The following is a 22134-nucleotide window of genomic DNA, read 5'->3' on the forward strand; positions in this document are numbered from 1 at the left end:
TGTCTGGGCAAGAAATGGAAACACCAAAATGCTACTGATTCCGTGTAACTCAGCAACCTGGGCTCATTGCAGATGTCAGCTGAAAACATTGATTTACTCGAGACCTTTTCCTGCTTCATCCGAGTCACTCAACCGAAAACTTTGCCTGTTGGCTCAGGCTGTCATCCGAGCTTTCCTTCCAGCTGCCAGGCCCATGAAGGGGGCCATAGTTCAATCTCCCCCCAGGTGTTTATTTACCAGTAAAACACAGAAAATAGGGGAAAGAGGAGTTGTGCTTTGTGAACATGAGATCTGTGGCCGATTATGTAGACTTACTGTTACTTGGCACCCAGAGCACTGTGTGATAAGGTGCCACATTGCTGAAGACAGTGATGATGGAAATACCAAGAATACTTCTTTTTTTCCCTTCAAATGTACATCTTTAATTAGTAACGGTAATAATACAATTGTACAGCCCTTTTAGCTCCTCTTCTTTTTATAGGCAGTGGAAGAAGATAGAATTGTAAGAGACTTTATGACAGGAGGGACCTCAGGAGGTCTTAAGTGCAGCTTCCTGCTCAAACAGTCTCTGAGGTCAGACCAGGCTGCTTGGGGCTTTATCCAGTCTGCTCCTAAAAACCTCCAGGGATGGAGCCTGCACAAACATCACATGCTCAGGCCAGAGTCCTTCATGTCACTTGCCACCAGCGGCCTTCAAGTAGGTAGAGAAGCTGCAGAGGTGAAGGCAAATGGCCGAGGCTGGCTTCAGTCTCTCTCCTTGGCCAAGCAGTATGTGCTAGAAGGACTTAAATAAGTCTTCATCTCTAGATGGCCCCCAGGTGGATTATCCATACAGTTCTCTTCACATTATTTAACGTCCATAGTAAGTAGTTGGGAGAGGTAGTGAAGCAGCACGTGCCACATCACTAATGGGGCAATGCACTTTAAAAGCATTACAGCATCAGCGCTTAAATGAATCCAGCTAAAATTGAACTAACCCCCCCCCATACTATTGTGGTACTGCTTGAAAGAGATAAAGACTTTCCTGGTTATTGCAGGATCTCTCCCTTGAAACTTGGTTCAGGTCTTGAGTATTTTTGGACTGGTTCACACTTAGACTTCTGCTAGCTGTAGGTGAAGAGTACATAATTCCTCTGTCTGGCACATACCTCTGTCCTCTGATCTGCATTTTTAAATGGGGTGCAGGGGTTTGGACGCTTCCCATACTTCAGCTACATCTTTGTTAGGCCAGAAAACTTAAAATTTGGGGACACTTTTGCTTACCTAACTCTGAGATCAGAACTGACCAGGGCACTGTTGTGGTTTGAGCTCAGAGGGCAACTGGGTACCATGCAGCTGCTCACTCCCTGCTTCTCCCCAGCCCTGAGAAGGGGAAAATAAAGCGAAGATGCTGGGAAGGAGGGAAGCAAGAGGCCCAGGAAATTGAGATAAAGTCAAGGAGCGATGATCTCGTCCTTTAAGGCACAGGCAAAAGGCAAACTCGTTAGGGGAAGAAAAAAAGTACATCAATTTGATGACACTAACAACAACAACACTTAACGGACAAAGTAGGACCGTGAGAAGCATTATGACATCTTGAAAACACCTTCCCCCATCCCTCCCTTTTTCCCAGGCTCAGCTTTACTCCCCATATCTCTACCTCCTCTGCCCCAGTGGCTCAGGGGCAGGGAATGGGGGGTGCAGTCAGTCCTGATGCTTCTTCCACCTCAGGGAGGGGGAACTTCTGGCATTCCTCCCCTGCTCCAGCATGGTCCCCCTCTCACCAGAGACAGTCCTCCACAGATCAACTCCAACAGGAGTCACTCCCATGGGTGTGTGGGTCACCCCTGTGTGTTGCAGCCCTCCCAGCGCTGAACTACAACAGCGGGGGCTTCTTCCCATGGGGTTCCAGCCTCCTTTGGCTGCAGTCACCTGGGTCGGCCTGGGTGTCCCCCCCGGCTGCAGATCGGTATCTGCTCCACCGGTGACCTCCATGGGTGGCAGGGCTGAGGGGTCAACCCTGCCATCTCACCGCGGGACACAGGGGGAGTCTGTGCTCCGGCGCACCTCCCCTCATTCTCCTCGTTCCTTCCACTGACTTTGGTGTTTGCACAGATGTTCTTGCAACTTCTTCTCACTACTCCCACACCTCCTCCCAGGTTCCCCTTCTTAAACACGTTATCACAGAGGTGCAGCCACCATCACTAATTGGCCCAGCCTCAGTCAGAGGTGGGTCAGACTTGGAGCTGGGGGAGCATCGAGAAGCTTCTCACAGGGGCCACCGCTGTAGCCCCCTCCCCTGCTACCAAAAACCCCCACCCCTCACTCAAACCAGGACAGGCACATAAGTTGTCTGGCTGATATCAAGGTACTTTCAAGCCCAGTGGGCCTTTACATTTGCTCCATGGGGCGTGTTTTAGCCCCACAAAGCGTCTTTCAAGGATGTGGCAGTATCAGAGGCTGAAAGAGCTATTCAGGATTTCCCTTGGACAATGTTTTTCTTTGCAAATTGTGATTTCCATTTAGAGCTATAGGTGTTTGTCATTCAGCTGAGCTATGTGTTCTAAACAGTATTCAGAGTGTATATGTGGGTGTACACATGTATAATAGAGTGTAAAATATCGGTGTGTAAATTTTTATTGATTTTACTCTTATTTTTTGTGCATTTGCAACTTCTGTATGAAGTAGCTGTCTCAATTATAATTTTTAAATGTATCTGTTCTTTTATTGTTGCCTTTCAAGCACATGATTATCATGGGTAAAAAGGGAGAGAGGGGGATGATGTTTTTGCTGTGCAAGGGGATCTCAACCTCTGGTTTTGTTCTGTGTGTTTAATAAGAGATTTCCATGACTGCATGTCCTGATATCACTTATCACATCGCATTCCAAGTCTGGTTTTCATTTTAATTGAAAGAATAAATTAAAATTGATTGGTCAGTTGCACTGCTTTATACATTTATATCTTCAACCTTTTTATTTTTGCTAACATTTTGGAATACTTCCAAAATATTTTGAAAAGCCAGGAAATGAAAGCCAGAGCTCTAAAGAGCAAGGGAGGAGGACTGAAACTAGAAAATAAATTTGGATAGCATAATCTAACAGCTGTTAGGGCAGGCAAACAAAATATGTCTTTTCTCAGTGTATTCAACAGAAAACATCTCGGTGTTTGAAGAGAGATGAAGTTAACTAAGTGTCTTAGAAGGCCTGAGGAAAAAAAAAGATCAGGGTTTCTCAGCATTTGAAATACATCAGTAACGAAAGTGTTGTTATGGAAACCCTGAAGATGAGTATGAAGTTTCTTGTCTGTTGCTTTGTTTTTTGGAGAACTAAGTCACTGAAGTCATAAACCGGAGATGCTCATACCACTGGGTACTGCTTGGCCTCGGTGTCAGCACTCTCCATCCGTCCCCTTCATCCAACTCCCAGCCCAGCTACCATGTTACAGACCTGCCTTCTCGATTCCTCCCCTCTTTATAAATCATAAAACTGGTTTCTTCCTATTTTGAAAGGTGGTGTGTCATTTATCAAAGAGTTTCAAAATACAGCTGGAGCCTGTTCACACTTCCCACCCTAACTCGAGGTTGCCTGAGGGGCTGCTGTGGCCCATTTACTAAAGACTGTTTGCACAGTTTGAAGAAACAGGAGCTCATAGGGAAATATTCAAGTGTGGATTTATCCAAAGGGATCTCTGAATACCCTGATGTGAAAGCACCTGTACCCAAGGGTGAGCTGGCTCGCAGTGCATTCTCACACCATACGGGTTTGCTGTGAGTCAGGATAATAACTTACCAATGGGCTGAATTTATTTGTTAAGTGTAATCTAGTTGCTGCAAACTTCCCATTGCAGCAGAGTCCTGTACGTTATACCCATCAGTATACTGATGCACTGGTAGGTAAGAGGCTTTGAGTACCAGTAAAAGGAGCAATTTGCACTTGTGGCATAGCAGTCATAATTCCAGGTTAAGAGCAGCTCAGACAAAATGGGAATTTGAGACAAACATTGCAACTTGGCAGGGCGGCCTGCGTCCTTCCACAAAATCACTTGCTTGGGTGAAAAGCAATTTGTATTTGAGGTTGTTGGGTTTGTTTGCTTTTGAGATTGAAACATATTCTTTATCAAGGGAAGACTGAGTCAAATTAGACAAGCAAACCCAATATTCCCTGAAAAGTATTTGGGCTTTTCAATATTTTATGTAGGATAAATATGGAACTCATCTATTCTCTTTGGTCGCCTTTTTTTTTTTTTTTTTTTCTTTCCATATCTAGGTTTCAGAAGCAATGGGGTAACTGTGTGTGAGGATGAATGGCCAAGATGACCTGTGTGCATCTTCCACTGGCCGCGGGAAAGTGCGTTCTCTTGAATTTCACCTTAACTGTTGGAGTTCCCCAAAAATCAAACCCAAACTGAGCAATCTTCCAACATGTAAATCACAATTGAGATTTTCCTTGGCACGCTCTGCTATCCACTAGAACATTGAGAAAGTGTGGAATTAGCATCTACAAACCCTCTTATGTTGAAGTTACTTCTGTATGAGTGCCCTAGAGCAGGTACAGTGTGGGGATGGGGAAGAATTCTTTAGTGTTGAAGGAAGAACTATATATTGCTTTCCCAAATTCTCCCAAACTGAATCAGGCAGGTTTTTTTGTAATCTTTCAGCTGATCCTTAGGGTAGTAAGGTTTCTGTAGTCATGCAATGAATGTGGTCTATTCTTGCTGTTGTTACATGAGTAATAGCGTAGTCTGCCACATTGAATCCTACTCAGGAGCCTGCATATGTCTCCATCTGCACCCCAGTCCATCGTTTTTTGAGCATCTTCAGTGAGTCAGGCAAAGTTGTTAATTTTTTGGGAGGCTCCAGTTGAGGGGGAGAAACTAGAATCAGTGCAGTGTAGACAAGAAATTCATGCTGATCTTTAACAGTGCTGTCACAGACAAAAAGTGTCTGCTAATGAGTTATGGCCAAGGGAAGAGGTTTATAGCCTTGCAAGGCACTTGTGTGACTCCATACTTCGTTAGGACACTCTGCCCTGACTATAACAAATCTGTCCTGGACAAACATTTCCTACCTGTGCTAACTGGCTTCTTTCTTCCTTGGTTTTGTTGGTGTTTTTTGTTTTCTTTGTTTCTTTGTTTGTTTTGGTGTTTTTTTTTTTTTTTTTTTGTGTGTGTGTTGTGGGGGTTTTTTTGTTTGTTTTTTGTTTTTGTAACTTTTTAAAATCACCTGAATAATCCTCAGGAATGTTGTACAAAAGACAAAATTTGATTTGACTTTAATTGCATTTTTTCATATTCTCTGTCTGCTCAATAGTTAACTATCTCAAGTCCTTGTTATCTTTGTTTGCCAACTCACATCCTGTTTTAAGAGGTTTCTTTATCAGTTTTTTTCACCATCTTACAGATTTTAACATGGTCTTACAGCCTCATTGCAAACAAACTCATTATATGGTGCTTGCCAGTGCAAGGTTGCAGAGAGGGGGGATGAGTCTCTTGAACCAAATAATAAGTGACAGGACAAGAGGTAATGGCCTCAAGTTGCGCCAGGGAAGGTTTAGACTAGATATTAGGAAGTATTTCTTTCCAGAACAGGTAGTCAGGCGTTGGAATGGGCTGCCCAGGGAGGTGGTGGAGTCCCCATCCCTGGAGGTGTTCAAGAGGCGGGTTGACCCAGCGCTGAGGGATCTGGTGGAGTTGGGATCTGTCAGTGCTGGGTTAACGGTTGGACTAGATGATCTTCAAGGTCCTTTCCAACCTAGATGATTCTGTGATTCTGTGAAGTTGCAAAATCCTACAGGCACACCTTTAGGCTGAATACATCAGAACTCATTTATAGAGTCACAGAATAATTGAAAAGGGAGTTCTGGAGGTCATCTATCCATCCTCCTGGACATATATACTGCAGTTGTAAAGATCTTGGAATTTAAGCTTGGAAAGAGAGGATATATGTATGTGTGTATATCTATGCATCTATTTTTGAACATTTTATGTGGTGTTTGAGGATGTGCATCTCCAGTTGGAAGTGGGTCCTCTAGGTTCCACCATTAACAAAATCCTTATAATAATAAAAATCATATTAACAGCATAAAAAAACCAAGTTATAGATACTCCCAGACAGAAGCCACCTGGCTGGAAGTAGAAGATACCCATTTAATTTGCTTTGGCTGCAGATTTTACTTGTGAAGGTCGCAAGAGAAAATAGTTGAGAGTTAACATCTCTGCACAGGCAGAGTATTTCTTCTGGGATAATTCAAAGCCAGACAGTAACTATTTGCTTCTCCTGTCAAGGGTAGTGTTAGCATTGTGCTTTGCAAGGGGTTTGTTTCACATGGGGATGTTAAAGGAGGTTTAACCATAACCTGTAGAGACACTTGAACTAAATCTGAAGTGTTAAAACAGCATCAAGTCCATCCCTTTTACTTCTCTGAAGGTGAAATCTTGCTCTGAATTGCTTTGGGCAAATCATTCGTCCTGTCAGGCAGTCTCCAGCATGACTTTTCTGTCCAACACCCTTGTTTGCTGCTTTATTTGTGCATGTCCAGAGGCTACACTGCCCTGTGGTGTTGTCCAAGATGGGCTGATCTCTGGGACAGATGTGATTGCTTCCCAAGTTCTCTTCCACCAGCCAACGCAATACATCTTTGCCTGGGTTATTTTCTCTCTGCCCTGCCAGACTTTTATGTCTCTCATTGCTCTGCATACTTATTCCCTGCTCTGCTGGGTACGCCTTGTGCTCTTTATGCTTTGCTTCACTTCCCTGCCTTCCTCTCATCTACATTTTAGTTCCTACCTTTGAAGCCGAGAGGAAGTTTCTTTATCCTTTTTTCACATGGTCTCAATCCTCCAAGCTCCTCTCTGCCCCTAGGCTGCTGTTACAGATTTTGGCGATCACTCTCCTTATTTCTGTTCCCTATTTTTCAAAATATTTCTGCAGAAGGGGTAGAAACTTGGATGCAGATCTGCTCTTATCTCCAGTAATCCTTTCTCTAGAGTAAGTGTATTTCAATCCAAGAAGTCTTAATGTTATTCACTGCTTCTGGCCACGGAGACTGTACATGTTGATTCACAGTTACAAGCCCAGTTTCAAAATCCTTTCTTGAAAGCAAACGTTAAAAAATAGGCATAACATGTAATTTTTAAAAAGGCACAACAAAACTCCCCCCATGTTGCTAGCAGGTCCAAAACAGCAAGGTGAGGTGAGGCAGTGTGGGTTGGTAGATACTTACTGGTTTTTGGAGATCTCTTGTGGACATTTCAGCATGGGTTTCTGCTGATGTCGGAGAGGCTGATGTATGTTCCATCTGCTTAACTCTCCTAAATAAACCTTGGCACTGGAAATCCCTCCAAAGGAAGTTATTGGGTCAGGGACCCCGGCGACTCCCTCTTCTCCACTGCTCCAGAGCAGTTGGCAATGTTGAGTCTTGGGGGAGACTGTCCCAGTGGTGCATCAAATTCAGACTGTCTCTCCAAGAGTGTTTTATAGGAAGTGAAATAAGTTCATTCAACTAAATAAAGGGTTATTGGGGCATGTGAAGGGGCTTGTCGTGTTTTCATCGATTACACCAGCAGGTTTGAGAGTTGTAACTCTTAAACTTTAAGTCTTGCTTCATTTACCTTCCTCTTGTTACTTTTTATCTAACAAGCTTAGGGCTTTTTGTAAGTATGTTACAGATGAGATTCCTCAGTGTTATTAACCTCAAGACTGACCAGGTGCTGAGCGCTGTCAAGCCCCGCTTTCAGTTCCCTGTCATTTGCAAAACTTTAAAAGGTTGAGCTTTGAACTTCTGCTGCAGATGCCAGCTTAAAAAGAAACCGTTTTGGAAAATGTTGTCAGGAGTTGTTTAGTCTTTTCCAGGGAGACGTCTAAGGAAAAATTATATATTTTTTTATATATTCAAAACATCTTGCGACAATTTGCATTGTTGCCATGTTTTAGAACACAACTTAAAATTTGGCAAAAATGTGCATTTCCCCCCCCCCCCCCCTGCCCCTTATTACAGTTCTTATGTCAAAACTTACTCAAATTTGGGTAAGGGATAAACATAACAGGGCTTACAGTTCCCACCTGTGCATGGGCTGAGAAGCAGCATGGGCTCAGGGTGAGCTCTGGCTTGGCAAGGGCAGGGAATGCTGGGGAAGGGATACTGGTGTGGAGTGGGACAAGACCAAAGGGACTGGAATGGGTCTTTGCAGCTTGCTGGGATAACAATGGAGACTGATACTGGGAAGGAAGCTGCCTGCTGCTGTAGGTAGGAGATGTTGGGTTAGCTCAGCTGGTTATAAGAAGTCTGCTGTTGCTGATGACTACCTGTAACGCCAAATTGTGTTTTTGTAACTTGACAACCACTGACCTCGTGGTATTAATGACATCCCGTTAAAGCAGATTATAGGTGCGCATCTCCGGACTTCGAAACAGCGGGCTGAAAATCCCTCTTATTAGAGAGCTCCAGAGCAAGCAAAGAGTGTAAGAGCATCGCTTCAGCTTGAACCCCTAGTTTTCTTATTTCTCCTCTTTTGCCCGCCTGAAGATTTATTACTTTCTTTGCATGGCCTGTGTTTGTGAGTAATTCATGGAGCTGTGAATAATGAAGCAGGATGTCGTCAGTAAAACCCTGTAGAAAATAAGTTTTCTAGAGAAGCAGACACTGGATAGCAGGGAAAGTCAAAGCAAGGCACTGCTTAGAGCAGCTGGCTGCTTTCAGGGACAACCCATTTCCATTTGGCATGTGCCATAGGTGAAAGCCAGTAAGGCTGAGGCCAGCTGGTTGTAGAAAGTTTGGGTTTAATAGAGTTCCTCATTTTCTGAGCTGAAACTATGATTTTCCAATGTGCTGAATATTTGAAAACTATATTTAAAGTTGGTGGAGTTGAGCTTTCAGAATACAAAGTGTATGTGATATGTATTATTAAAATAAATTAAATTAAACTCAGAATTGAGTCTTTTCTATTGGACATGCCAAAGTGGGTGCTTCTGGCCTAAATGTCCTTGTTGCTCTGTGATGAGATAACTCATGCTTCATATGAGGTGCAATTTTTGAAATATATTCAGTATTGTCCAGGAAAATCTACAGATCCATAGTGATATTTCCTAAAGAAAACTAATTACAAATAATTATTATTCTGTTTTCAGAGCAGAGCTTGAATAATATCCAACAAATAAAACTGAAGTCCAAGTGTGAAACAGCACGGATGAAATAAAATATTGAATAGTCATTCGTAAATTCTGCACTGGATTGTGGGAATCTCCCTGCCACCCCTCCTGTCATTTTGGAGTTGCGTGATGCAATCTATATCCTAATGAACATGTGAGCTTACGCTGAACCTTGCTTTTTTATTTTCCTAATTTCTGCAATATAAAGTGTTTTTATTTTTAAACCTTGCATGGAAGTGTAATGAATAATTAGTGTCCTCCCGGGAGAACCTGCCTTTTTTTTCTAAGGGTCTAGGATCTGAAAAGGGACCACTAATGTGAATAATGATAAAACCCATTACTCTTATCTATGTCTCAAGGGTGTTACTAGGATATACAGTTGAAAATAAAGAATTAGGCCTTCCAGATGTCTCCTGTTTATACCCAGGAAGAGAAATAGAGAAATACAAGCTAGAAATTTCACTGCCCCATTCCTGACATAAAAGGCTTTAGTGGATGACAGAAGAAAGTGTATGTTATTGAAACCTCATGCTGTATAGGAGTAAATACACTTTGGATTCTTAGATATTCTCTCAAATATTCTTGTATCTTTAAAATTAAGAAGCTAAGTGTCTGGTTTGGGCTTGTGGGTCATGGAAGACTTTGACTTGCAATAGTAAGTGGCTTTCCACCTGTGCCTCTAAGCTGGGAGGAGAAAGGGAGAGCCAGTAACACACTGCAAGAATTTTGCCCGTTATATAAATTGCACGCAGGCTGACAAATTCCTCAAGTGAACTTAATCTGTTTTCTTCTGCTCCTGGAAAGAGAAAATGACCATTTAATTATTGGGAGAAAAAATTATCCTACTAATTGAGAGTCACATTAGTGCAATTTAGTTTATCGTTCGATTTGTTTGAAGAACATGGATGCAGTTCAGCCAAAGATGTTATTTAATGTTTAATTGGATGGACTCAAAGTGACAAAGCACTGAATGTCCTCATCAAAACAAAAACAGTCTGTGTGCTTTCCTGGTGTTATTATACAGGACAAAATGGATCCTTCTTTGTTCATACCTGATTCAATCATCTGTATTTTTACTTTTCTATGCTTACAATGACCCATATTTAACTTTCCATCCAAGGAAGTTATACAGTAACTTGTAAGAGCAATAACTTGTTAGAGCAAATGCTTATAAGAGCATTTTCCATGTATAGACTATTTCCCAGGAACTATTTCCATTATTCCTGAAATGCAGCTTCAAGGTATGAACTGTGTCCACTGACACCTGTGGTTTTATTTTCACGGCATCGCCTGGGATGAAGATGCTGCAATCTGGACAGACACCACAAATGTGAGGCTGAGGAAGGAGACAAGCTGGGAGCAATTCAGTGTTGGCCTATTTTATGAAGGGCTTTTAGAAAAAAAAAAAAAAAGGATTTACTATTGTTACTAGTCATCATTATGAAATGAAATCCTCTACAGCCGTATGCAATACTCTGCAGTGACATGCAGTGGCTTGGGCACAACCCCATGAATAATGCAGACTATTATCAGTCTGTGTTTTGAAACAAACAGATATATTAACAAATCTTAATCGGACTGGCTCTGATGTCAACTAGCCACTTAGCAATTAAAGTTTTAATTGCACCGCAATTAAATTTGCAACTACAGTGTAATTAGCACACAGAGCTTAATTTGCAAAAGCATGGATCTGGCTGAGATGCCCAGAGCTTGGGGAACACTTGGTGGGGACCAGGGCAGCAAGGGAAGCAGTTTCCTCTTGGATTTCATAGGAAAAGCTTAATTTCACAAAGTCTTAGTGCATCTCCCTGAATCTTGCAAACCCACTCTGGCTTTCAAGCTGTCTTGAGTTACAACCAAAAGCCATATGTATAGACCTGCAAAACTGGCTGTTTCAGAGCTTTCAGTGCTGTCCTTGGCAGCGGGGTGCAAGATCATCCTGGTGATTTGAGGCTGCTATTTTTATAACAGATTCCCTTTTTTTCAGAGCAATGCTTTACTGGTGGCAGCCTGGACTTACTTGTAGTTGCCTGTGCTGGGTTTGTGTGTGGCGGGATTTTGGTATCGGGGAAGAGCGCTACAGAGGTGGTCCCTGTGAGAAGCTTCTGAAAGCTCCTCCAGCTCCAAGTTGGAGCTGCCTCTGCACCAAGGCTGAGCCAATTAGCGATGGTAGCTGCACCTCTGTGATAACATATTTAAGAAGGGGAACCTGGGAGGAGTTGTGGGAGTTGTGAGGAGAAGTTGCAAGGAGAACACCGAAGTCAGTGGAAGAAAGGAGGAGAAGTCGGGGAGGTGTGCTAGAGCAGAGACTCCCATGGTGAGAGGACAGGCTGTGCCCCTGCAGCCTATGGAACAGGGCTCTGTGCCTGAAGAAGGCCAGGACTCTGAGGGAAGCTCACGCTGGAGTAGTTTGTCACTGGAAGGACTGCAGCCCGTGGGAAGGACCCATGCTGGAGCAGTTCATGAAGAGCTGCAGCCTGTGGGAAGGACTCACATTGGAGAAGTTCATGGAGGACTGTCTGCTGTGGGAGGGACCCCACGCTGGAGCAGGGGAAGAGTGTGAGGAGTCCTCCCCTGAGGAGGAAGGAGCGGCAGAAACAAGGGGTGATGAACTGACCACAACCGCCATCCCCTGCCCCTGCGCCGCTGGTGGAGAAGAGGGAGAGAAATCAGGAGCAAAGCTGAGCCTGGGAAGAAGGGAGGGATGTGGGGAAGCTGTTTCTAAGATGTGACTATACTTCTCACTGTCCTACTCTGTTTGTTAAGTGCTGTTGTTGGTGTTTGAATTAAATGGATGTTCTTTTTCTTCCCTTAAGCAATCTGTCTTTTGCCTGTGACCATAATGGGTGAATCATCCCTCCTTGTCCTAATCTTGATCCTCGAGCCTTTTGCTGTATTTTCTCCTCCCCATCCCTGAGGGGGAAGGAGTGAAGGAGCGGCAGAGTGGTGCTCAGTTGCCCTCTGGGCTTAAACCAAGACAGTGCCAGAGAGGAGCATCATGCTTACTACAAGGCTTCTGTTCATTGTTCAAAAGAGTTTTATCTGTTGGAGTTGAACAGAGCATTTAAGCACAAGTAATAGTGCAAACAGTGTTCCACAAACATATTAGGAGGCAGCAAGAATGGATGAATTTAGCTGCACCTACCACAAAGAATATTCCATTTCCTCAGCTAATTTATAAGGTGCTAAGAAAAGTTTTGAGTTCTGGTTGACAAGTGAAAAAATGCATGGGAAAGAGGGTAAAGTGTTTGGCAATGTGGAAATTTTACATGTAGGTGAATGGCATTTACATAAAAATCTGTGCGTAGGAATGAGGATAAGGCTTTAGCTCTAATTGTCCAGGAGGATCTCTGGAAAAATTAACGAGGATAAAAGAGGAAGGTTGCTGGTCTTTGAATCCAAGGAATGAGTGTAGAAAATTTCTAGCATAAAAATTTCTTTTGCCAAAGGTGGGATGTGATTCTAATAACAGCCTGGAAAAAGAATCAAAGAGCATCCCATATAATTGAGACTTCCGAGCATCTGCCAAGCCCAAAATATTTTGAATTATGCATGGTTAAACTGATTTCTGGCAGCTATTTCTGTTGGGAACAGGCTGGTGGCTTCTGCAGGTATCGTTCTCTTCTGTATCGTCACAATGGTCACCTTCTCAGTTCGCTGTGAGAAAGCCAAATGGATGGCACCCTTTGAGCTAGAGAACTGGTTCATAAAGCTTGCCTTGCTGAAAGTATGCGTCAAAAACACCGATGTGATACGGCAAAGGCCCATTTCACTGCTTGCAGGACCATTAATGAAGTGACTCATTGGTCAGATGATATCACGGCATATTTTGTCCATGTGGGCATGGAGAAAAACAGGGACTAGAGGGGAATCCAAAGTATAGCCACCAAAATACAGCTGCCAGCCTTTAGCCTTGGTAAGTCCTTCATGCCAGCGAAGACACAGAGATTTTTATTTTATTTTATGCTCTGTCTATATGAAAAATAACTTGCATTGTCCTCCATCAACATGGAATAGTTTCTTACAGCTGACATAAAAATGCATAGCTTGGATGCAAGCTAATGCTCCACAAAATGAGCTCAGCTGTAAATTAAATATCAATGTTGGATTCAATAATGCTCAATATTTTGGCAGAAACACAGCATTTTCCAATCTTTTCTTCTTGCCTCGAGTGATGCATCACTTGCATTATTTAGTATTTGCTTTACGGAGATGTCAAAGGAAGTTGCAAATTTATCTCCATTAATTGATCAATATTATATTGCATTTCTTTTTGTTTCTTTATCTGGTTGATACATCAAAGAAAACAATTTATTTCCTACATGGAAAACTGCACTGTGTGGGCTGCCAGCTAGGGAAATAAAATGGGTAAAAATCCCTCTGTTTATAGATGTGTTAAACCCTTTATTTCCATGAGAGGTGAATTTTGCTCACGGTCTGGGGAGTTTATTGTTAGGTGTTTAATGTTCCAGATTGCTTAATTACACAACAGGAGAATGAGATACTTTCTCCAGTATAATAAATTGTAATTAAACAGCACATTTATTACTAAACCATACTGAAAGAGAAGCAGCCTACCCATATCTCTTCTTTTGCTGTAGTGTCAAAGATCGAATTCCTTTGCCTTTCAATTCCAACCTTCCTCAGGCTACTGTCCTGTTCAATCTTTCTCTTATGTACTTTGAAAAAAATAGATCTATTTTCTCCTGCAGCAGCTGAGTTTGTCTAATGAAGTCTCTTGTGGTCTGTTTTGTGGCGTGGTAGAAGAATACAGTTGTATTGAGGAGGACTGGGGAGCTGCTTGTCTCTGGCATCAGAAGCATCGCAGAGCTTTGGAAAAGGGGAAAAGGAGCAGCAGAGGTGGGCTAGGAGCCATAAACCACCATCAGCCTTGTAGCTGGGGTGGTGGACCAAGGCAAAGGTTACTCAAGTGGCTTCTTGTGCTCTGACCGCCTCTTGAACTGCTCCGTTCATTCCTAAAGATCTCTTAGAGCCTGGATCTGGTTGTGTCCAGATGTTGTAAAGCTTGAGAACAAGGAGCAGCTGTCCTTGCAGGGAACCCCAGGAGGACAATCCCCTGGTACCCTGTTAAAAACCAGGAGGGGCGACGAGAAAAGGCAGCGTACTTTAACCTGGTTACTTTAACCCAGTAACTTTAACTTGCATTACTTGTGGTGCAGAGGTGGAGCAGGCTGTGGTGGGCTTTGTGCCCCGGGCTCAGTGCTGGGCAGAAATGGGTGCAACGTGAGCTGTTGTGTGCGATAGTAATGTATCCCCAGTGCCAAGGCACTGCCTTTCGGTGGCAAGAAGGTCACTTGGGACTAACCAAGAGCTTTTTTGCAACCTGAGCGGAGAGCTGCCACTCACTTGCAAGGTGCAAATGTAAAATACAGCCTTGCTAAGGCGTTGCTTGTGTTCCTGTGTGTGAAACCTTTCCTCTGCAGAACGCTGTGGGTCTAGAGTAGGGCACTCAGCGATGCTTTGCAGGAACAGAGGTTGGTTTCATGTTCAAACTGACCTGGGGAGGCTTTTCTGAAACAACCTAATTCTCATTCATTAATATCTTTATTGATGATCTAGATGAGGGGGTCGAATGCACCCTCAGTAAGTTTGCAGATGACACCAAGTTGGGTTGGAGTGTTGATCTGTTCAAGGGTAGGGAGGCTCTGCAGAGAGACCTGGACAGGCTGGAGCGATGGGCTGAGGCCAACTGTAGGAGCTTCACTAAGGCCAAATGCCGGGTGCTGCACTTGGGCCACAACAACCCCCAGCAGGGCTACAGGCTTGGGGAGGAGTGGCTGGAGAGCTGCCAGTCAGAGAGGGACCTGGGGGTGTTGATTGACAGCCAGCTGAACAGGAGCCAGCAGTGTGCCCAGGTGGCCAAGAAGGCCAATGGTATCCTGGCTTGAATCAGAACTAGTGTGGCCAGCAGGGACAGGGAAGGGATCTTGCCCCTGGACTCGGCACTGGTGAGGCCGCACCTCGATGAGTGGGTTCAGTTTTGGGCCCCTCACTCCAAAAAGGCCATTGAATGACTCGAGCGTGTCCAGAGAAGGGCAACGGAGCTGGTGAAGGGTCTGGAGCACAGGTCTGATGGGGAGCGGCTGAGGGAACTGGGGGGGTTTAGTCTGGAGAAGAGGAGGCTGAGGGGAGACCTCATCACCCTCTACAACTCCCTGAAAGGAGGGTGCAGAGAGCTGGGGATGAGTCTCTTTAACCAAGTAACAAGCGATAGGAGAAGAGGTAATGGCCTCAAATTGCACCAGAGAAGGTTTAGACTAGATATTAGGAAGCATTTCTTTACAGAACGAGTTGTCAGGCGTTGGAATGGGCTGCCCAGGGAGGTGGTGGAGTCCCCATCCCTGGAGGTGTTCAAGAGCGGGTTGACATAGCGCTGAGGGATCTGGTGTAGTTGGGAACTGTCAGTGCTAGGTCAATGGTTGGACTGGATGATCTTCAGGTCTTTTCCAACGTAGACGATTCTGTGATTCTGGTTCATCATCGTCGCATTGTTGCATTCCTTCTGATTGTTTCAGGTAGAAACAGGAGAAATTTTATAATAGCCATTTCATCTGCATATAGTAACTTTATATTCAAATTTGCAAAATAAGAAACAGGTGCTAGAATTAGAACACCACTTCATTAGCAGAACTGGTAGAAAATGCTTTTAAATGACTGCATATGAAATTCATATTCGTTAGCTTTCAAAAAAGCAAGTTTTAGTTTTGTTTTGACAGACAAGGCCAGTGCATCATGTTGAGTTATGTGCTTCTGGAAGAACCAGGTTTTGTAGCAAGAAATGCACCCTCAGTCTTCTGTGTCTTCTATGCAGTCTATGCTTCAAGCATCTTTATTAGGAATAAAACTAGTTTGAATGCACATGTTAAATGAGCATTTAAATCATTCTTGGTTTTTTATAAACAAAGCGCTTTGAAATTGCTAAGCAGTTAAGAGTAGTTATTGGTAACCGCCTCCAAATTTGAGCAGTTCTGATGTAGAAAATCCTCACTGAATTCATCAAAACAAGCGCTTGTTGTCTTTTTTTCTAATATCCAAACCCTACACCATCTTGGCTCATGAGAAATTTTAACTATAATCTTCTGCTTAACGTCAGTGGCTTTTTGGGTTTGCTATGAAACAGAAACTATACTGTATTTGGGCAATTTAGGCTTGCCCAAGAGTTTACTGAAGCTCACAGTTTTCTGCTCAACTCCGTAGCTGCTGCTTGAAGCTCAAAGGTGACAGTGGGTAGGATAACTACATTCAAATCTAAATAACTTCTGCCTTTGGAAGTTACTTCTATAAGAAGATTGCTTTGGTTTTGGTTTTGTAGGACATCATCTTATGTATTCTTGCCTGTATCCACATATTTTGCTAGGACCTCTTCTCCATGCTTTTTAAATTAGTATTTTAATTTCCTCACCAGTGTGTTTCTTGTGTACTGGGGGAAAATGGTTGATGCAGTAAAAGGATCATGAAGACTGTAATAAAAATAATCTGTGCAATATTCTGCTTTCCATCTCAAATCTCAAAGTTCTTTGCTATAATCTGCAGGAATTTGTTATCAAGGTATGGCAGTGAGAACTCAATTTTCTACATGTGAAAAATAGGCTGTAAATTGATGGGAGCTGAGCTCCCATTTCTGTGTATTACTCCACTGAGCTCTTTCCAGCCCCAAGGTGGTCCTTTCCAGCATCATCACTCCCTCAGGGAAATTTTCATCTCCTCTTCCTCCCAATCCTTGGAGAGCATCTGTGGATGATGAAGCATTGACTTGTAAACATGCATGTTCTTGAGTGAACCACATAATTTTTTAATGCAGTGAGAAATGCTTCCCCCCAAAGAAAACCCCACTGAGCTGTAAGACTCATAACCCATCTTCTTATATTTAAGCCCTTATAAGAAAATAAATGGGGTATGGAAATATATGTAGCTTTCTTACAAAGATGAGTGATCGGCGTGGATTGCTTTGGGAAGCAACAGATGACATCTTGAGCAGTGGGACAGATCTCAAAATGCTTTTGAATAATGTGATCTATTTGTGCATTATTGCTCAGATTTGGCTGTCTTTTCTTTTGAAGCAGTTATGACTCCATGAACTAAAAGTGAACTCATTCCCTTTGCAGATATTTATTGTAGAGCTTTTTGCTGAAATATTCCCATTTTGGCTCTGCTGAAACTCAGTTCTATTAAAAAAAAAAAAAAAAAGTATTCTTCAAAATCATTTAGGAGTCTCTGAAGTGTGTGAGGCACCATTAAAGGTTGATTTTGCTCATACTTGAGATAAATATCTATTTTTGTGCTTCGTATTAGATTGATACTTAATAAGAACAAATAAATCAAATGTTTATAAAAAATAATGATAAAAATAAATTGACTTTTGAAGGGAAGTTAGTCTATACGAGAAATGGAATTGGCGTCTATTGAAGCTAACAATAAATCAGCAACCTCAGAATTTAATTCTCAGGGTTATTTATTAGCCCTGAAGTATTACATTGTGTATTTTAGTATTTCTATGATTGCTTTACTGTGTGACTATAGGTGAGCGCATTCTTGGCAGAACCTGAACAGGTGCTAACCGTGCAATATTAATATCAACAGGGTGGATGCCATATCCTTATATTCCCATTTGCTTTTACACAGTGCCATCCTATGTATTTCTCCCTACTGTGATGGGAGCTGCAGAACTGTGCACACTGCGACTGCCAGCCCACTGTAACTGGCCAGCATCTCCCAAAGGAAATGGCATTTTCTCCTCCTTATATATCTGTGTGTATACATAGATATGTACTTATACAAGTAATCAATCATATTTGCTGCTTTACTAGTGATAATTTTAGAGACCTGCTCTTAATATTGAAATATATACTTGCTTATTAGTAGTAACTTGTAATAAATACATTTTAATAAACACCACCTCACCATCCCCAAACTCTCTGTGCTTCTGTATGACAGAATCACAGAATCATCAAGGTTGGAAAAGACCTTGAAGATCATCTAGTCCAACCATTAACCTAACACTGACCGTTCTCAACTACACCGTATTATGTCAACCCGACTCTTCAACCCCTCCAGGGATGGGGACTCCACCCCTGCCCTGGGCAGCCCATTCCAACACCCAACAACCCCTTCTGCAAAGAACTGTAAGAATTACAGACTACACTGCTGCAATATTTACACTCCCACAGGCCAGGTAACGTTTAGGTCATGATATTTGTCAAACAGTAACTTTCAATTTCATAAATAACAAAATTTTTTTTTTTTAAATTTATTTTTTTTAGTCAGCAATAGATCTTGGGATCTATTGCACCAGACAGTGTAAGACTGCTCTCCCTCCAAAATACTTTGTGCCCTTTAAAGGCATCATTTAAAGTTTGCCTTGCATTAATACAATACCTTCTTCCATGCGCCTCTACATATCATTACCCTCTCTCTTTATTCTGCTATGGAAATATTTGAAGTTTTCTGCTCAGTTTGAATTACCTTATTATGTGTCTAGTAGGGATATGGTGTCTAAGCTTGCTTCAGAGTCCTCAAAGTTTGCCTTTTCTCATTGATGTGTTGTTTTGGTAGAGTAGCACGGCTATGCTGGAGTTATTCTTACTTCATGGGGTATCGTGAATATAGTGGTGTAGATTTACACACAGATATGTAGGCCTGACAGGACTGTATTTTAAAGCATACATATTATGTAGGAGTAGGTTTTTTTTTTGTGATGGTGGTCTTGCTTTGTGGTGAGTACCTCTGGATTACCTCTGCAGGAGGTAGGGTTGTATAATCTCTTATCAAACTAATTGGAGTCATCTATTTTTGCAAGCATTCGAGGCCCAGTTTGGTACCATTATGTACAAACGTACAAATTCAGATAGTCGTGAGGCAGTAAATGCTGACCTTCCTCCTTGTGTGTATAGAACCACAGAGAGCAAGTCAGTGATGCCCTGGGGGCTGGTGTAGCAGGATCCCTTTACAATCTTCTTCCCAATTTGTGGTGAGAGGAGGCTTCTTAGTGAGTGATAATATATGAAATTCTCACTTTTCTGTCTTGCACTTTATTTGTTAGAGCCTAAACGGTGGACGTAGGCGGGATAACCCCATGTTCCCCCCACGCGTGTACTCTGCTTCTCATCATGGCATCACTTGTTTGTGCACAAGGTGGTGGGGCCATCTTCAGTTCCTTCCCTTCTCCTGGCTCTTGTTCCTCAGATGTCCTTTGAAACCCCCAGATTGGCCCTGAGCTGCTTTCTTTCCATTGCTTTTAAATCCCCCACACATTCCTCTCGGCATGGTACTGGTAAGCAGTTAAAGCAGACTTGCTCACGTAAGATGAAATGCTCAAAAAGGAAAGGTACGGGGAGATGGGAATTAAATAATGGCCATGGGTCAAAGTAATTTTCCTTTTGATAATAGCTGTGTTATTCATGGATGAGAGTTCTTGGGGATTAGTTTCTTGGTGAAAATGAGCAAAATTACTCTGTGTTTTTCATGTGTGGTGTTGAAGACCTAAATCTTTTCCTTTTTTAACACAAAAATTGGAGAAAATTTCACCTGAAAGTGTAATACATGAAACAAAGTTCACACTGAGCTTAGCGTACTAGTAAGTATTTCTTGACTGTACAGATACTCAACTGAAAAAGCTCCAGTGTTGAAAACTTATATATGCAACAATTGTTTTTCATGTTTTTCTGAGTTTATGTGCTCTCCTTCATAATACATTTAATTGGTTTTCAAGTTGTAGGTCTCTGGTGTTTTTATTCACAGTATAATCAAATACATTTTAAAATTTAAGTCTGAAAGAACTTAGTTTCCCTTTTAAAATGGTCTTTTTTTTTTTTTTTTTTTTTTTTTTTCTTTCCTTTTTCTCACAGATGGGAAGGTTGAAGTGACAAAAGAAGGTGTGAAGCTGTGCACCATGGGACCTGGCAAAGTATTTGGGGAGTTAGCCATCCTCTACAATTGTACCCGAACAGCAACTGTCAAAAGTAAGATCATTTTTAAACTTTGATTTGAATGTCTTGGGATTTCATTGTGAAGCAGGGTTCTTATCATCTCTTCTTCGGAGTTGCAGCCTCTGTTAGATGTTCCACTTAATTAATTAAACTCTTTGGGGCATGGATTATAGTACTGAATTTAGCCACTGTGAGTGGGAAGAAGATGCAAAAGAAGTGATTCACCCAATTCTTTCTCCCAGGTTTGTTCACGTGAGGAGCCTCCTATGTTAATACAGCACAGTTGTGTTATGCAGAGCAGCCTGTAGCTAATACCATACCTTTCCTCAGGATTCTTGTTGAATCTCATGATATATGTGTCTGTTGCTTCAAAGACCATGTCTGACCCTTGTGAGTGTAAGTGTTCAAGGGAAATTCAGTAAGTTAAGCTTATGTATTTTTTCAGGACAAGTCATTGTTTTCCCCTTAAACTGACTAAACAAAACCAGGAAAAAAACCTGGATGGCACTGATCCCCTGCTCTAAGTCTTCAGTGCTTCTCTAAACTGATTTCTTTTATGAATGTTCTGGACAAAAGCCTGTGTTGCACAATAAATAGAGGAAAAATCACATTGCTATGCACAACAGAAATATGTTTTCATCTAAATTCAGATTGATAGTTGAGATCTGGGATATATGATACCACAGTTGTCCTTGATCTTGAGGATAAGAGTTTAAGGTGACATCTTAAGCAGAGGGGTTTTATAGGAGATGATAAATAGTTTTGTGGTTTAAAGATGCTGTAGGGGAGAAGTTAGAAGGGTACAGATGGGATAGAACAAAGACAAACAAGTGATACCAAAATAATGAGGCATGTGAGTCCCTGTTCAGAAGAAAACCTTTTAGAAATACCTAATTTTGCTTCAAAGAGAGAGAAAGAAAGAGAACAAATGGGCAGAAATGAAAAAAACAGGAAAAGGTAACTAGATTTTTTTGTGAAGAACACGCTGTTCTTCATAATTCTACAGAACTTGACTGATATACTCTATTTTCACCTGCACAAAACTTGCCTTTTTACAAGTACTGTTTACTGAAGGTAAATCCTTGGCTACAATATAGTCAGTTCATCAGTGGCAGAGTTTATGCTTCAGGATAATCCAAATGATTAGCAAATGCTTTGGGGTAATCCCAAATGATGTAGGAAATGCACAAGTCATGCCTAGCTTGACGGGGACAGCCCCAGCCCCAATGACCTCCAGGCTAGTTCGGACAGTGTGTTGGTCTGTTTTTCTATGAGATGCTTTATCTCCTTCCCCCAAGTCCCCCAAAGAGCCAACAGAAACAGGGGTGAAAATGGGAAATGGGTGTTGATCCACCCTGTCCTCCTGATACCTTCCTGCCCTCTAGGAGCATTATCCATGTTCAGCCTGTTTTTCTGTCCAGTTAAAGGTTTGGTGGATTGATGATGGCGATGAATTCAGAGAAGCTGCAGGCTTATGTGATAAATACGGTTATAGAAAGTTGGAAAGAGCAGAGAAATGGTCGAATCCTAGAAAAGGAAATGAGTGGATGGTTGTTGTTTAGTTCCCCTTAGAAATGCAGAGCTAAAAGGCACCTGATCCTCTAGCACCACGAGCACATCATATAATCCTACATAGTCACATTGTTCCTGGGTCCATTTTAAACCTGTTTCTCCAAGTGCCCTCAACAGGAAATAATACTGTCAGCAGTTTTTACTGTCTTTTTTGCTGTTACTCACTTTTTCATGTACTATGTCTCCTCTCTTGAGCAAACTTCCAGATCGCCACTTGGCACTTAGTTTTACCAAATCCTTTATTTCCTGGTTGAATTGGGGGCAGTAGTAGAGTCACTACTATAATCATCCTCAGAGAGATCTTTCTTCAAGAAAGAGGTGTCTGCATTTCTTGCTATAGTCTGTTCCTTTCCCACTTGTAAACTTATGATAATTATCCACCTTCTTCTGCTGGCAGCTGTCGGGCATGTAAACTCCTTTCCAGTGCCAGCAAGTGACTTTTAGGTATTTTCTCTCTCATTATTGCACAAGTAAATAGCAGTTGTGATTGT

General features: G+C 42.2%; 1 protein-coding gene across 2 annotated transcripts in view; it reads left to right on the top strand.

The window, feature by feature from the left end:
* Positions 1–22134, top strand: part of PRKG1 (protein kinase cGMP-dependent 1) — a 535590-nt gene that overhangs the window by 185180 nt on the left and 328276 nt on the right. For both annotated transcript variants that reach the window (XM_074874162.1, XM_074874161.1), the window contains exon 3: positions 19991–20104. In XM_074874162.1, the coding sequence (XP_074730263.1) occupies positions 19991–20104 (114 nt within the window). The remainder of the gene's footprint in view (positions 1–19990; positions 20105–22134) is intronic.

The sequence above is a fragment of the Strix uralensis genome, chromosome 7, assembly GCF_047716275.1.
Source record: "Strix uralensis isolate ZFMK-TIS-50842 chromosome 7, bStrUra1, whole genome shotgun sequence".
In the NCBI taxonomy this organism is placed as follows: domain Eukaryota; kingdom Metazoa; phylum Chordata; class Aves; order Strigiformes; family Strigidae; genus Strix; species Strix uralensis.